Raw genomic sequence first — 14,368 nt, 5'->3', positions numbered from 1 at the left:
GGTATCAGGAAAAGATTTTTCACCCAGAGGGTGGTTGGGCTCTGGAACACTCCCTGGGGAAGTGGGTCACAGCAGCAAGCCTGACAGAGATCAAGGAGCAGTTGGACAATGCTCTCAGGAACATGATGTGATTCCTGGTGTTATCCTGTGAAGGGCCAGGAGTTTGACTTTGATGATTCTGATGGATTCCTTCCAGTTCAGCATATTCTCTGATTCTATGCCTTATCAGCGAAGACCTGAAGATAGTAGATCCTACTGGTCCAGATTCAGTATATGAAAGGATGACTTGACTTGCTGACTTCCAACACTCTATTTGTTATAACATTGTGAAAAGTCTTTGGATTTGAAATTACTCTGAGGACACATAAAATAAGGTCCAGCCATATCAGTGCTGCAGAATAGAGACTATCTTGTTTCCATCTGATGAGATTTGAGCAGGACTGTGCATGAACTGAGGTGTTACTCAGTGTATTTGGAAAACTTTAAACTGAAATATTGAAATGGAATTTAGTAAAATTTGAGCAGCTGAGCAGGATCACAGCTTTAGGCTTGGGTGTCTGTGTGTTCTGTGCAAGTCCCAGTTTTGGTAAGTCCCTTAGGCTCTGCCAATGTTGTGGGATGTGAAAGTGCTTGCCAGCTTCTTTATCCCTTAAACTGAATCTAGGCACATACCATCTGCCTTTCCTCCTCAGGCTATGATCTTCAGCCAAAGCATATTAAGGCATACAAGAAGACTGACAGCAAGTTTCAACAAACTCCCTAAATGAATGGGGGGGTCAGAACTGGGTGAAGTAGGGTACCACTGAGGACATGCAGCACAGACTAAGTGATCCCTCAGGTCATATGAACACAGACAATGTATTCATTGTCCCTGCACAAGCCAGTAGTGGATATTGAGGGAGGGATATTCTGCCCTTCAGTATAGGCATGATGTCTCTGGCTTGGGCAGCTTCCCAAAATTATATATGCAAGTAAGTAAAGCTTCTGAGAAGAAGAAATGTTTCCTAATACATTTGCATTAGATAGAAAAATATTATGGGTAAGTAGGTGGTAAGCTTTGCTGCCAATGTCATGACCATCAATTGTTGTCAGAAACATGTGTTTGGTCTGGAAGACTTTTTGTAAATTGACAGTGACTGGCCAGGCTGAAAGCAGGTGTATCCATTTAAATCTATTCTGACCTTTGGTTCATGGCATATGCTCATATCATGTCATATTACCTCACCATATCACAAAAGCTAAATGTCATGCAGTGTCACATCTTAACCTAAGATGATTCATCAGCCCCACTGTTCTCAGATTACATATAATGTAACAAAAGCACAGTAAATACAAATATATTATTTTAGCAGTTAGCAGTCACATTAAGAAGTTGAAGGCAATATTTATCTAAGTGAAGAGAGCATAATTTATTTGGAGCTGCTCTGGGGCTTATTTACTATTATTGCCATAAATTATTTTGCTATGTGTTAACAAAGCTTTTGAACAGTTCTTTTTAATACTCAGAACCACAAGGCCTTGAAAATCTGCTGCTTAGGACTACCTGAATTACCACCAATTTGAGGTGAAAGCTGGACCTGAAGACAACTGGCCAATAAGCCTGTCCTTCCCTTCTGCGTGGTTGGGGGGATTGCCCTGCTTATCATGCTACTAACTTTCTCGGCCTATGACTCAAAGCTTAGCAACTTAATCAAGCTTGTGTCTCTTTATAAAGCTTAAAGACTGGGAAACAAGAAAAATCCCTTGTGACTCCACTGTCTGTGGAGCTTGACTAGCACGGGATGTAATTTGTTTAGATGAATGGCTGACAAACAACTGTGAGTGATACACAGGTTTGCATAAATTAGAATCAGTCCACAGAAAGCTCACAAACTGGCAAAAAAGTCAAGCACAGGATACACTCATCCTGCAAATTGGTTTTAAGTGATCTTTCCGGGTCCACACAGCTAGTGTTTGAGTCTAGTGTTTGAGAAGTCTTGCATGTAGTCAAAAGAGTAAAGTTTTAATATTCTAAGGACAGGTAGTTGCATGCAGCTGCAAAATGGCACCTGGTGACCCGTTGGGAGAGTGGTTATTATGCCTTCTCAAGACAAGGGCAGAGGGGGTGGGAAGATGTAGGAAAATGCTGAAATGGATTCCAAGAAGACAGCGCTGGACAGGCACCTTGAACATCTCAGAGACTGGCAGATGAAGTTTTAAAACGCAGTTTTACAGTGCAGTTTTACTTGTAATAGGTTTTTTGTAGCAATTCCCTCCCTAGTTTTGTTACACCACACCCTGCCTGTCTCCTTTGTGTCTCCTGGAGGCTTTTTGTTTTCCTAACGAGCCATCGAACCTGAGGTTGAGCATGTTATTGTCTCTTCCCAGGCTGGATAATAGTCTTCCTGCCCTTGGGGGGTGTTCCTGGAACCAGGACATCACAGCAGCCTCCCCTCACGGGAAGCCCCGTTGAGGAGAGCCCGGAGCCCTCCTCCCCTCTCTGCCCTGCGACTCCAAGGTGGTAGACTCTGTGGATGGAACTCCTGTGCCTTGTGGCTGGAGGGGGCAGGGCCAGGGCTCCAGCCAGCCCTGCCCCTTTCCTGAATTCATTGGTTAATGGGCCTTTGACCTTGCCCCTTCCTCAGTTTTCACCCAATCCAGCCCAGAGCTGGGGTCTGCCCCTGAGTTCTGATAATACCTCGTGGATGTGTTGAATAAACACACTTTCTTCCTTGCCTTGACTTGCTTGGACCCCTTTGTCTCTGTCTCCCATCACTGCATCCCCTCGGACAAAGGGGAAAGCAGAGACCCTTCTCCCTTCCCTTCTGTTTTGGGAATAAAAAACCCTATAATCCAGTGAGGTTATAGAGAGGTACGTTTATTCCAGGCCCGGGCGCATGGGGGATAGCTCCTCCAAAACACGCACACCTGGTTGAGCTAACAATGGGTTTATATGCAAGTAAGTTATACATATTTATTATTCTTTCATGCATAAACATTATTTTCTTAGAGAAGGCAGGGTTATTATAATGAGTCTCAGGAACTGATTTCCATTTTCTCCACCCTGTGTTGCTCCTCCTTGCGCTTGTGCTGTTCCTCTGGGTAATTCAGGGCAGGGGTCTCTGGTGGTCTTTAGGAATGAAGTAAGGTGTCTTCCTCTTGTGAACTTTCTACCTTTTGCTGAAAACTGGTTGAAACCAGTCTTGTTGGCAACTGTAGCTGGTCTAATTGGACTTACCTTGTTCTTTTGACACGTTTTCTGATTTATCATGGGATATCCTGGCTGGTTTAGTTGGTCCAAGAAGCTCTGGGCCTCTTGGTATCGCACCTTCAAGGACACTGTGTGGGTTTTGTTGTATGTTATACAATGAATTTTATACTACTAAGCAAATTCTATGATATGTGTAAAAGCATAAATAAGAAAATAAGCATTATCATAAGTCCTAGGTAAATGAGCATAAACAAAATGAGCATAAGTAGAATAAGCATAAACAAAATAAGCATCATAAGCCCTAAGTAAAACAAACATTGGCCCCCCCTTCCCCTCCCCCCCTATCCCTTCAACGCTGCATAGGCAGGTGCAGTAGCTTTCAGGAGACCTTTGCTTCTGGGCACTGAGAAGTGAGGAAGACCTGGACACAGCAAGTTTCAAAGCAAATACTTCTGATTGTTCATCTAGCTACTCACACGTAGCTACCTGTGAGTACAGGCAAGTGCCGTTCCAATGAACATGAGTTTCTCAGGCCACGTGATGCTAACAGCTGAATTTATTTCTCTCCTCCTCTTCCCACACCATGCTGGGCATGTAGGAAAGAAGGGGAAGAACATGCAGAACTGTGCCCTTCCTGTCAGGTTGTGTGCTAGGATATTCCCCTTTCTTTTTCTTTCTACGCTCAAGCCTTGCCTACTGTCTCACACATAGAATCATGGAACCATGGACTCATCAAGGTTGAAAAAGACCTCCAAGGTCTTAGAGTCCAGCCTTTGACCAAGCATCAACCATAACACACAGTGCCATGTCCAGTCGTTTCTTGAACACTTCTAGGGATGGTGACTCCACCACCTCCCTGGGCAGCCTGTTCCAATGTCTGACCACCCTGTGATAGGGTGATAGGGGCTTCAGAAACAGTGAGAAGCATTAGATTTCTTCCATGCATCTTATCTGTTTTGAAAGCATGGGTGCCATGTTGTGTTTGGCAGCATGGTGCTTGAAGAGAAGTAGGAAATGAGTGATGGACTTTGGAAGGGAATGAGGTTTCTAAGGTAGCACCCATAAGGACCAGCTCCTTATGTGAGATCCTTTAGTGAGAAATGTTGAGCATCTGAAAACTCCTCAGTAGTCCAATAAATCAAGAGTCTTTAAGGCTTTTCAAAGACTTCTTGAAGATACTCCTTTGAAGACTAGACTTCCCCGTCATGCCCTCATTTTATCTTCCTATTCCTTCATCAGTTGAAATGTGTGATACTTACTAACTAAATCATTAACTGAGTCAAGCATTTTAATAGGCTAAGTAATTATAACCCATGGTCATAATAAATGATATGGAGAGCAGGGATTTCAATTAGAAAATATTTTCCCACCCCTGTATAGCATATGATCACCAATGTATAGGTCATATTTCACACTCATTCTGCCACCCTGAGGGTACCCCTTCCCTTAATATATATAAAAAAAAAATTCTCAATGGTGCACTTGTAATCACATGGCTGCATTTGAACGAATCTCATTCCAGACTTTCCCTGAAGGGTTTAATTATACAGGTTTGTGCAGAATTACATCCAGATTTAATCCTTGGTCTGCTACTGCAGCTGCTGGTTCATTTAAGCATCTATGCTCCTGACCACGTGTGCACAAAGAAATGTGATGCAACATTCAAATGAACAGCTTAATGAATGTAACTGCAAACTGAACCCTTTGAACAACAATTATATGTACCTTTCTGCAGAATAGCAGAGCATAATTCTGAGCCATGTCTTCAACGTGGAAAGAAAATATGGTCCCAATTCTTTTCATTACGCAATTGAAGTATATATTTTTTCATCACAGATATTTAAAAAACCCAATGAATTGAAAAGGAGCTCTTTCCCTGATAGCCTCCTATTAAAGGTCTGGGTCAAAGCCTGACATCTGCTACCCAGCTATAAATCTAGAGATGATACCTGGATTCCAGTGGAGCAGTTCAAGATTTATACCAAATTCAAAGAGCTAATTTGGCCTTCTAAATATGTAATTGTTCTTAAAGAAAGAAAATCTATTAGTCCCTCACAGTAGTCACTGATTGTGGCATTTTTAACAGTAACAGCCAGCATGATTGAGTGTTTTCAGTGCTTACTGACAGATGGTCATTGTGCTACAAAACAGCCTCCAGTAAATAATGGCCATATCCACATGAGAGATGGAAAATAGTTTTCTATTGTACAATCCTTTTTTGCTGTACATAATAGAGTACAAATGTTTCTTCAACTCCATTTTATACTGACACTGAAAGGCCCAAAGTTAAATTTGAATGAAAAGTAGTAAGAATTTGAAAGTGGAAAAGTTCCAAATAGTTTTTTTTTTTGATTGGTTTTGTTTTCTTTTTGTTTGGTTTGGTTTGGTTTTTGTTTTGTTGCTTTTTTGTTTTAGTTTTGTTTTTGGTTTGTTTTGTTTTTTGTTTGCTTGTCTATTTCTTTGCATCTAATAAACCATTGCAACTTTGTGGTTAATGTTATCCTATCCTTATTTCATACACTGTTTCCTTTCAAGTGCCAATGAAGCTTCTTTTGAAAGATCACAGGTAAGCTCAAGGTGAAGATAAAATTTCACAGTTACAAGATGACAGGTTTGAAACCCTTATTTCTCATAAGGTGATGAATGTGAGTGCACACTAGTCTGTGTGACCGGGAAAGAGATTTCATTTTAATCACAATGCTTCAGACCATAATGTGTACTAACAGTTTAAGACTAACATTCACAGAGCTGTGAATTTACCAGCTATGGTAATGATGCTACAGGAGTTATTTTTCTTATAATGTAACAGAATCTGAAGCACCAGGTATGTTCAATAGGTGCCTCCAAAAATGTTAGTAGACGTCATCCTGTACACTAGGAACAGTAGAAGTACGAATATTTCTATCTGGGTAGGAGGTGAGAGTCAAATGAGGGGAACAAGTTGTCTTGCATCGTACTGATAAATAAAAGGAGTGTTTTTCACAACCAAAGACAACTTAGCCTGCCTTACTGAACGCATGCAGCTTTAAATTTTTGAAGAATAAATTGTTGATTAGGAGTTATCCTGATTTCCACTCCAAAAAGTCTCGACTGTCCAACTGAGCTGAAGTGAAAAAATGAAGCCCACTAGAAGAATGATTTTACAGCTATTTGTTTAATGTGTTGACTGTTCAGGAGTTCTAAAAGTAGCTAAACTGTTTGTTTCCCTTTAAGAATTGCAGGTAAAGCTAAGCATATGAAATGGAGATATCTATGAAATAAGAATGTTCCTGCCAGCTCTCAGAAGCAAACTACCCTTCAGCAGTGAATTTCAGCCCTGTCTTGCAGAGTGTGCAGCGAAAACACCCACGACTTCCACTGAACATTTATCTGTGCTGAACCTGATTGCTCACCTCTTGACATTTGCACTTCACTGCAGGTTAATGTATGAACTTTAAACTGATTTATTTTACTGACTCTTACTTTGTAATCAGGGGAAAAAGGAAAACTTCAACAACCATGAACATCTTGCCTACCAAAGTTTTCAGGGCACACTTTGTATAAAGTTAACTACTATCAGGTCAATGATCAGAATGAAATCAGAAATCACTCCATGTGTCTGAGTGACCCTTTCCAGTTGCAAGTGCTCTTGGGTCATAACCTGTGGGTTTTATAACCTTTTATGTGTTTACATGTGTTTAAATTAGGCATTGCACTGAACTAGGTTCTGCAATTAGAAACAAGGAGCTGTGCTTTTATTAGAGGCCATAATGAGTTCTCAGAGCTAGTCACTTGACCCCAACAAGCTGTGGGAAAGATTTTCTGTGGTGGTTCCCACTTGTTTCTGATAATGAAATAGCCTCTTCAAGACCAACTAATCTCAGTAAAGGTGAGAGACATTCTCATATCTATTAAGTACCCATTTATTACAGAAGAACATTTATGAAAACAGCAGCATGTCTTTTGTCTTCTATATATAGGACAACATTCAATGCTTATACTAAGTGAGCACTTTTGCTGCAACTTGTTGGCAGTTTGAAATCCTGTAGGGAAATGAGTTCATCGCTTCATCCCCTGCTAGGGAGCTATCACAGCTCAGCCAGTCTCACTGATCTTGAAAGCTGAATCATTACAGAGGTTTACCATATAATATTTTAAAGCTGGTATCAGAGAATCACAGAATGGTTTGCGATGGAAGGGACCTTAAAGATCGTCTGGTACCAACCCCAGTGTGGAAGGGACACTTTCCACTACACAATGGTGCCCAAATCCCTATCTAACTTGGTGTTAAATACTTCCATGGATAGGGCATCCACAGTGTCTCTGGGAAACCTGTTCCAGTGTTTCACCACATTCACAATAAGGAATTTCTTCCTGATATGTAATCTGAATCTGCCCTCTTTCGTTTTAAAGCCATTACATGCCTTTGTAAAAGTTCTTCTCCAGCTCTCTTGTACAGGATCCCTTTAAGTACTGGAAGGTGCTATAATCTTGAATTTAACTGCAGATCTTTGTAAAATCATGGACTTAAACTAGACCCACATTACCCAGCTACAAATCAGCATTTTTGCTAAACAAATAAGCCTGTTGCAGGGTATTTTATCTGTCTAGAAAATTAAAACCACCTATATGAGATATTTGGTATAAAACATCCATCCTTATGCCTTTGATCAACTAAATAGCATGTCTTTCCCACCTCAGAGAAGCAGCGGCCTGGATGTTTGTCTACTCCAGGAGACAAAAGATGCATATTTTTCAAGCTGCATGATGTCTGACTTGGTAACTACTCATGCCTGTTGAGAACTCTGGGATTATACAGGACAGAAAATCAAGGCAGAATGAAGTCTTTAAAATCTGAAAGCTACTTCTGGGATACTGTCTTGATCTTTGAAGATATGGCATCTCTGATGTTACTTATGGTAATTCTAAGGCTCAGGGAGCCCTGATCTCAGCATGAATCCAGAAGACATGTTTCAAGTGTACTTATTTTCATATTGTCCTTATTTTCATATTGTCCTTATTTAGTTTTTTTCCCTTTTAGAAATACTAAGTTCAAATTACAGACAAGGGAGCTATATTAGTAAAAGCTAGATTTGAATAAATACTTTCAGTAATCATGGTACTAAAATATAATAGATTAATATTATTAGAAGAGTAATTCCTATTCAAGGTATTTTTAACTGCATGGATTGATTGGGACTTGATTCATAAAACAAGGATTTAGACAAAATCTATATTCAGGCTACTGGTCAGCACCATGAGGAAGGTCATGATATCTGGAGATTTCCAAAGCACTTATTCAAACTTATACATCTGTCAATGAATGTTTTTGTATCTTAGTCCTGTCACACTAGACAATCCCTTGTCTCTCTATCCGATTTGTGAGTCTCAGATCACTGTTGGGGAGAGTCTGCACTAAAACCAGCTAGGGATGGTTTTAATTCAAACAGTGTCTTCCCAAAACAGTGCAAAAGTGGGTCCCCTAGTTCTTGAAATAATTTCCTGACCACCAAGTAATACTATGTCATGAGACAGAGGAGCTATACCTTAGTGAGAAAGTTACATTCCAATTCCCATTTTTCCAAACTTGTAAGTAATTTATATTAAGTATTAATTAGAAAGAGTCTGCAGTACATTTCTCTCCTTTCTTTGAGAGTATTTGACAGATTCAGCACTTTTCTTTATGTACTGTAATTACTGTCAGGAGACAGGTGACTACATATCCAAGTAGACTGATAAGGGGTTAGAGCCCAAATGAAAAACAGTGAGGGTAAAAGCCTTAGCTAATAGCTGCCAATGAACATTGTTATGACAGCAATATACCTGTGGTTCTAAAATTTTCTCTGTTGATACTTCTAAGGACCTCAGCATTCTCCTGCATCTCAAAACAAGTAGTACTCATTAGTGTGGTCTTTTCAGAGAAGAGTAGATTTATAAAAAAGTATGTTTGTGAAGAGTTGAAATTACGTGCAAATTCAGACTGCATCCACCAAAGAATTTCATCTAGAAAAGATGAAAAGAACATTGAAATATTGAAATATTCTATTTCAGTATTTTAAAGGAAAATGTTTTGTTCCAGAAATTAAACATAAAGGTTCTGCTGTAATTTCATATAACCATTTTTACTTTTTGATCATAAAATTCTGTTTGAAAATTAGCGATTAACCTAAGTGGACAGGAAAGGAAATAGGAAAGTGCTAAGTGAGAACTTTATTCACCTAAATGAGAATGAAACAAGCTACTTAATGTTGAAATAAATACTTCTAGCTAATTCAAGATAAGGTTCTTTTGTTTTCTGTAATAAATAAAACTTACTTAAAAAATCAAATTGTAACTTGACCAAAGTTTTGCCTATGACACTTCACAGCAAAATTTATGGTTTGGCTGGATACAGCATACATTCATATGGTTAGTGAAAAGGCCTAACCACAGTGGGAGGACAGCCTTTGCTAATGATCTAATTCTCACAGCCACAGCATAAGCCAGCACTGGGATTTATTTATTTCTTCTCAAAATGAAAATCCTGAGTATACAGAGAACAGCAAAACTGGAGGAAAAACATTTCCTTCTGGTTTGTTCAGCTCCTGTCACATAGTTATGCTCAGGTGTTTTCTTTTTAAAAACTATATATTTAGAACACAAAGCCATGAAATGTTTAACACCATTCTTGAAAACTGATTTATACAGAGTTTAATTACATTTATTATTTAACAGGCGAATGGCAAAACTTACTTTAGGTTCCTCAGAGCATTTCAGATATTAACAGGCTTTATAGAGATAAGAACAGGATTACTAGGGATGCCAATAGTATACAGCAGAATTAAAAACTACAATTCATATGGCTATTACTATCACTTTAGAACTATGCAACAATCTATTATGCTTTCTTAGCAAGTTAATGAAATTCTTCGTTCCACACACAAAGGATCTGCAGTATAATAAAGTTATTAATTAAATAAGTAAGTAAATCTTTTAGAATAAAAAAAAACACTTGGAAAAAAAGGTAAATGCAAATCACTTATGCAACAATCATACTATTGTTTTGTAAACAATACAAATTTTTAAAAGGCTTATCACTTCATGCTGTACGCAGGTTTTTTGAAAAATATTGGTGCATGTATTTCTCAACTTCTAAATCAGTTCTTAAAAGCAAAGTTTTGCTTATAATCTGTAACAGGAATGTAACTATAGCAACTAAAAAAACACCAAGTGCTATTTCAGGAGTAAGAAGTACGGTATACAAGCTTAAAAAATTTCTCATGCCAATAGGTATTGGTTTTCTTTTATTGTGGTTTAATATGGTTCCAGAATTCCCTTGGCTTTAAGACCAATGGCTTTTCAAAGTGTAAAATGTATCTGATTCCTCTTACCTTATGCTGAAGGACAGGTTGATTTGTTAGGTGTTTCATTTTTTTTTCTACATATTAAAAATTAAGCAATAAGGCACAATGTGGAGGAGTGATTATCTGATGATAACCCCAGCATCCTGAAATTGCTTTATTGCAAATATAAATATATTTTAGTTTGTTCACTGGATATTAAGGGCATTAGCATGCTCATAGAGTTTAATCCTTCCCTTCAGAATATTAAATTCATAAGGCTTTTTTTAATCTAAGCTATTTTTAACGTGCAAGACAGGACTTCATATACTCAAGAAATACTGTAATTGGCTGGTGCATACTCCACTGGGGAGATTAATTCACAAGCACTGTACAGTTCTGCTAAAACTACTTCTCAACATTTCAAAATGTCAATAGTATATTTTCCCAGCCCTGTAAACACATTTTGATACACAATATAAACTTTAATGGCAGTTTTAAGACACTTCTGGGGGTATGGTTATTTAAGCAATAAGACACAGTAGGGTGTGAATTATGGTATAATAATTCCCTACCAACTGCATTGTTAGGCATGAGGCCAAAGGCCAAGGGACCAATGAACGCACTAGGTGTGAATTATGACATCATAAGTCACACTCTAGAGTATCTTACTACCATTAGAGAAATATTTAAAACATGTTTTAACACAAATACTTTATTCCTATAGTACTGTATATTAATGGAACACACAGCTCTAACACAACTTTTAGTGGAGACTACAAGTAGGATAATGTATATTTATATTGTTTCCCATTTTAAACTCGATTTGACAAATGCATTTTCTCCCCTCTGGGTACTCCTGCATTCCAAGTGCAGAAATGACAACAGTGTCATCCGGAGATGCACGAGCTCACCTTACAAATAGCTTGGTGAGTGGTAGCAAGCTCAGTGCAGCAGCAGGGAACTTGGCATGATCTAAACTGGCTTCTAGGTCAGTTTTTACAGCTTGTCCTAAACGTGCAGGCTGCTGTGGATTGATTGTTACCAGTCACCAAGCCAGCTAGTAAGCATAGAGTTTGCAATATGATACAGCTTATGAGAGGGCTATTTGCCAGGCCCATTTTAGGAGCAATAAGCCTGAGGGCAAATCTGCATGTCTCAGTGCAGTGAAGTGTTCAGGATTGCTAGGAGAGCTGGCTAGATGTTGTTGTGGCTATGTATAGCAATGCTGTGCCATGTAGAGATAACAACTTGCATATTGGAAGCAACATAGTTGCAATGTCAGTTAATTAGGTCTTGCATGCAGTTCTAGAGCCCTTTTGTTTTGCTGTCACAGTGGGATCTCTGTGCGTCCTTGGTTATAGGAGTGGAAAGGCAGAAACCTCAATTCTTCCAGGCAGAGCCTCATTCTGACAAAATTGTGTTGCAGGTGAGCGTTGTATTCTGCATAATCTCACTGACAGGGGTTACCTGCCCCTCCTGGATAAAGTCATGATCTATGGCCAATGACATCAGTCAAAGGTAAGATTTGGAGCTGGGGCTTCCACCTTGAATAGAAATGGATAATATTACAGAGAGGACTTCTGTGAAGCTAACAAGGTAAAATTCTGAGCTAACTTGATGTCTGCCTGTCCTTGTTCACTCAAAATATCTATTTTAATCCTCAGCAAGAGGTGTTTAATTCTACAGCTTGATGATACTCACAGGAAGAACCATTTTGCTGCTTTCCTGTAAAAAACAAACAAGCACGTGAGTGCTTTTTGCTATTCAGCCCACTTGAAGCCTGACAAACATGATGGAAAAACATACATCTCTAAGGATTTTTTTTTCCTTTTTCAACAACTTTCAACCAAGAGTGAGCTCATCTTTTTAGATCTAGCTTACATTTGAAAATATTTGCTTTGTATCCACTTGAAAAAATGGAATCACTTTTTTGTGGATTCCGATAGGAATGGGACAAACCGCCAAGAAAATCGTTTCATATTGGCTCTACATGCTCCAATAACTTAAAATAAGTGGCCCTGCAAAAATACCTGTGAATTTATATATATCACACCTTTTAGTGGCAAAGCAGTATTTCAAAGACTGCCAAGCAGTAGCTAATGAGTTGCCAGCAGCATGTTTTTCATAAATTAACATTACTGTTCAGAACTTGTATACACCATCTAGAATGCTGTGATTCTGAAACTGTTTCATTACATGAAATTTCAGGTATAAACGCATCACTGTGCTACCTTAATAAGGACATAATACTTTGATATACCTGTCTCTGTAAAGCCTTCTGGCTTGTAACAGTAAATCACAGCCCTACTTTCATACCTCATTACCATTATGTATCTTTCCACTGACACCTGACCGTAGGCATAATCAGGTATGAATTTCAAACCACACTTAAAATCTAAATGAGTGTCTCATTATTTTGCATAAGCCAGAATGAACTAAGATTTGAGATGTAACTGCAGAATTCACAGTTCATACATTCAGAAATGCAGGTCCACCAAAAAAAGTAATGGTCTCTAATTTGTGACTGTGAATAGCACCAAATGACTCCTGAAAGTAGGAGCTTTGCAAGAATTTTAGGATTGAATTTTAGAAAGGATATTGCCATTTCTGAAAAAAATAACACAGTGTTGAAACCGTTTGTTATGTTGTTAAAGATAAACTATGAAAGAAAAATGCAAGTACTGAATTTATTACCTGTATTTTGAAGAAAAAAATGACAGCACCAATTGCATGAAGTTATAAAACACCAGAAATAAACAGGTAAATAATCTTCGTATTTGCAATGCCAATAGAACACAGACATCTACAAAGAAATATGTATATATGTATACATGTAATATAATAAACCCATTATTAAGGAACAAGAAACATTTTTATACTGTATAAAACAGCTGTACAGTGTGCACACAAGCTTTCAAGATCTCTGTAAAACGTGTCAGTCACTTCTCCCCATCATCATTTGCTTAATGTAGTTTCTTCATTGTCCATGGGAGAACTCAGAATGACTGCCTTTCACCTTCATACTAAGTACTTTTAGTGCAGTTTGTCTCCATACATACATTCACATGCATACATATATATACTCACAGGTGCACACATATATGTATACAGGTGTGTATATATATGCAAAGAACAAACACATACATGTACACGCACACAACAAATCTAAATAGCTCCTCCATCCTGTGCTATTGAATTAGTGCTTATAAAAATCCCTCCATGCTTTGTGAAGGGAAGAAAACTTTCTGATTGTGCAGATTGAAGTCATTAGTTGGTTTCATTCCTAATAGTCTGCAAACACATATATCTGAATCATATGGTGGTATCCCATATGCCTGAAGAGAGTCTGTTGCAGGAGGTATCTTCTACCTTCTTCAGCAGTGTTGGCTTCTTACATGGGGGTGGTGGGGCTGTATTTCTTTGCTCAGTGTTGTGCAAAATTTGCTGCCAATCTTCTCTCTCTTCACACAGCTTTCTCCTCCAATCTAGAAGCTCTTGCAGAGCCACACTCTCATTCTCTGAAAGTCTAAGCTGATGAATAACCTGTAAGTGAGAAGAAAATAAAGATAACAGGAGCAGCAACAACAACATTAATAATGATAATAATGATAATAATGATAATGATAATGATGATGATGATAACAATAATAATAATAATAATAATAATAATAATAATAATAATGGTGGCTTCTTTTGCCATGGATTTAAACTTGTAGGCAGGACAAGTTCAGGTCCTGTTTTCTTATGTCCTTAGTCAGGATCTCAGTGACTATGTATATGACATATAAACAATAATGACTTTCAGCAAAATACCCTCCCCTTGAACTCATGCAATGTTTTTTATACAGCCAAGCCCTGTGTGAGAAGGGAACCACCC

At 38.4% G+C, this 14,368-nt stretch overlaps 1 protein-coding gene across 4 annotated transcripts in view; it reads right to left on the bottom strand.

The window, feature by feature from the left end:
• Positions 1-13,164: 13,164 nt before the first annotated feature.
• MYO16 (myosin XVI) overlaps positions 13,165-14,368 on the bottom strand; it is a 379,293-nt gene continuing 378,089 nt past the window's right edge. For all 4 annotated transcript variants that reach the window (XM_071566752.1, XM_071566844.1, XM_071566927.1 and 1 more), the window contains one exon: positions 13,165-14,034. In XM_071566752.1, coding sequence (XP_071422853.1) covers positions 13,804-14,034 — 231 coding nt within the window. In that variant the 3' untranslated portion in view covers positions 13,165-13,803. The remainder of the gene's footprint in view (positions 14,035-14,368) is intronic.

The sequence above is a fragment of the Pithys albifrons genome, chromosome 1 (genome assembly GCF_047495875.1).
Source record: "Pithys albifrons albifrons isolate INPA30051 chromosome 1, PitAlb_v1, whole genome shotgun sequence".
Taxonomy (NCBI): Eukaryota; Metazoa; Chordata; class Aves; order Passeriformes; family Thamnophilidae; genus Pithys; species Pithys albifrons.
This window is presented reverse-complemented; position numbering and strand designations above follow the sequence as displayed.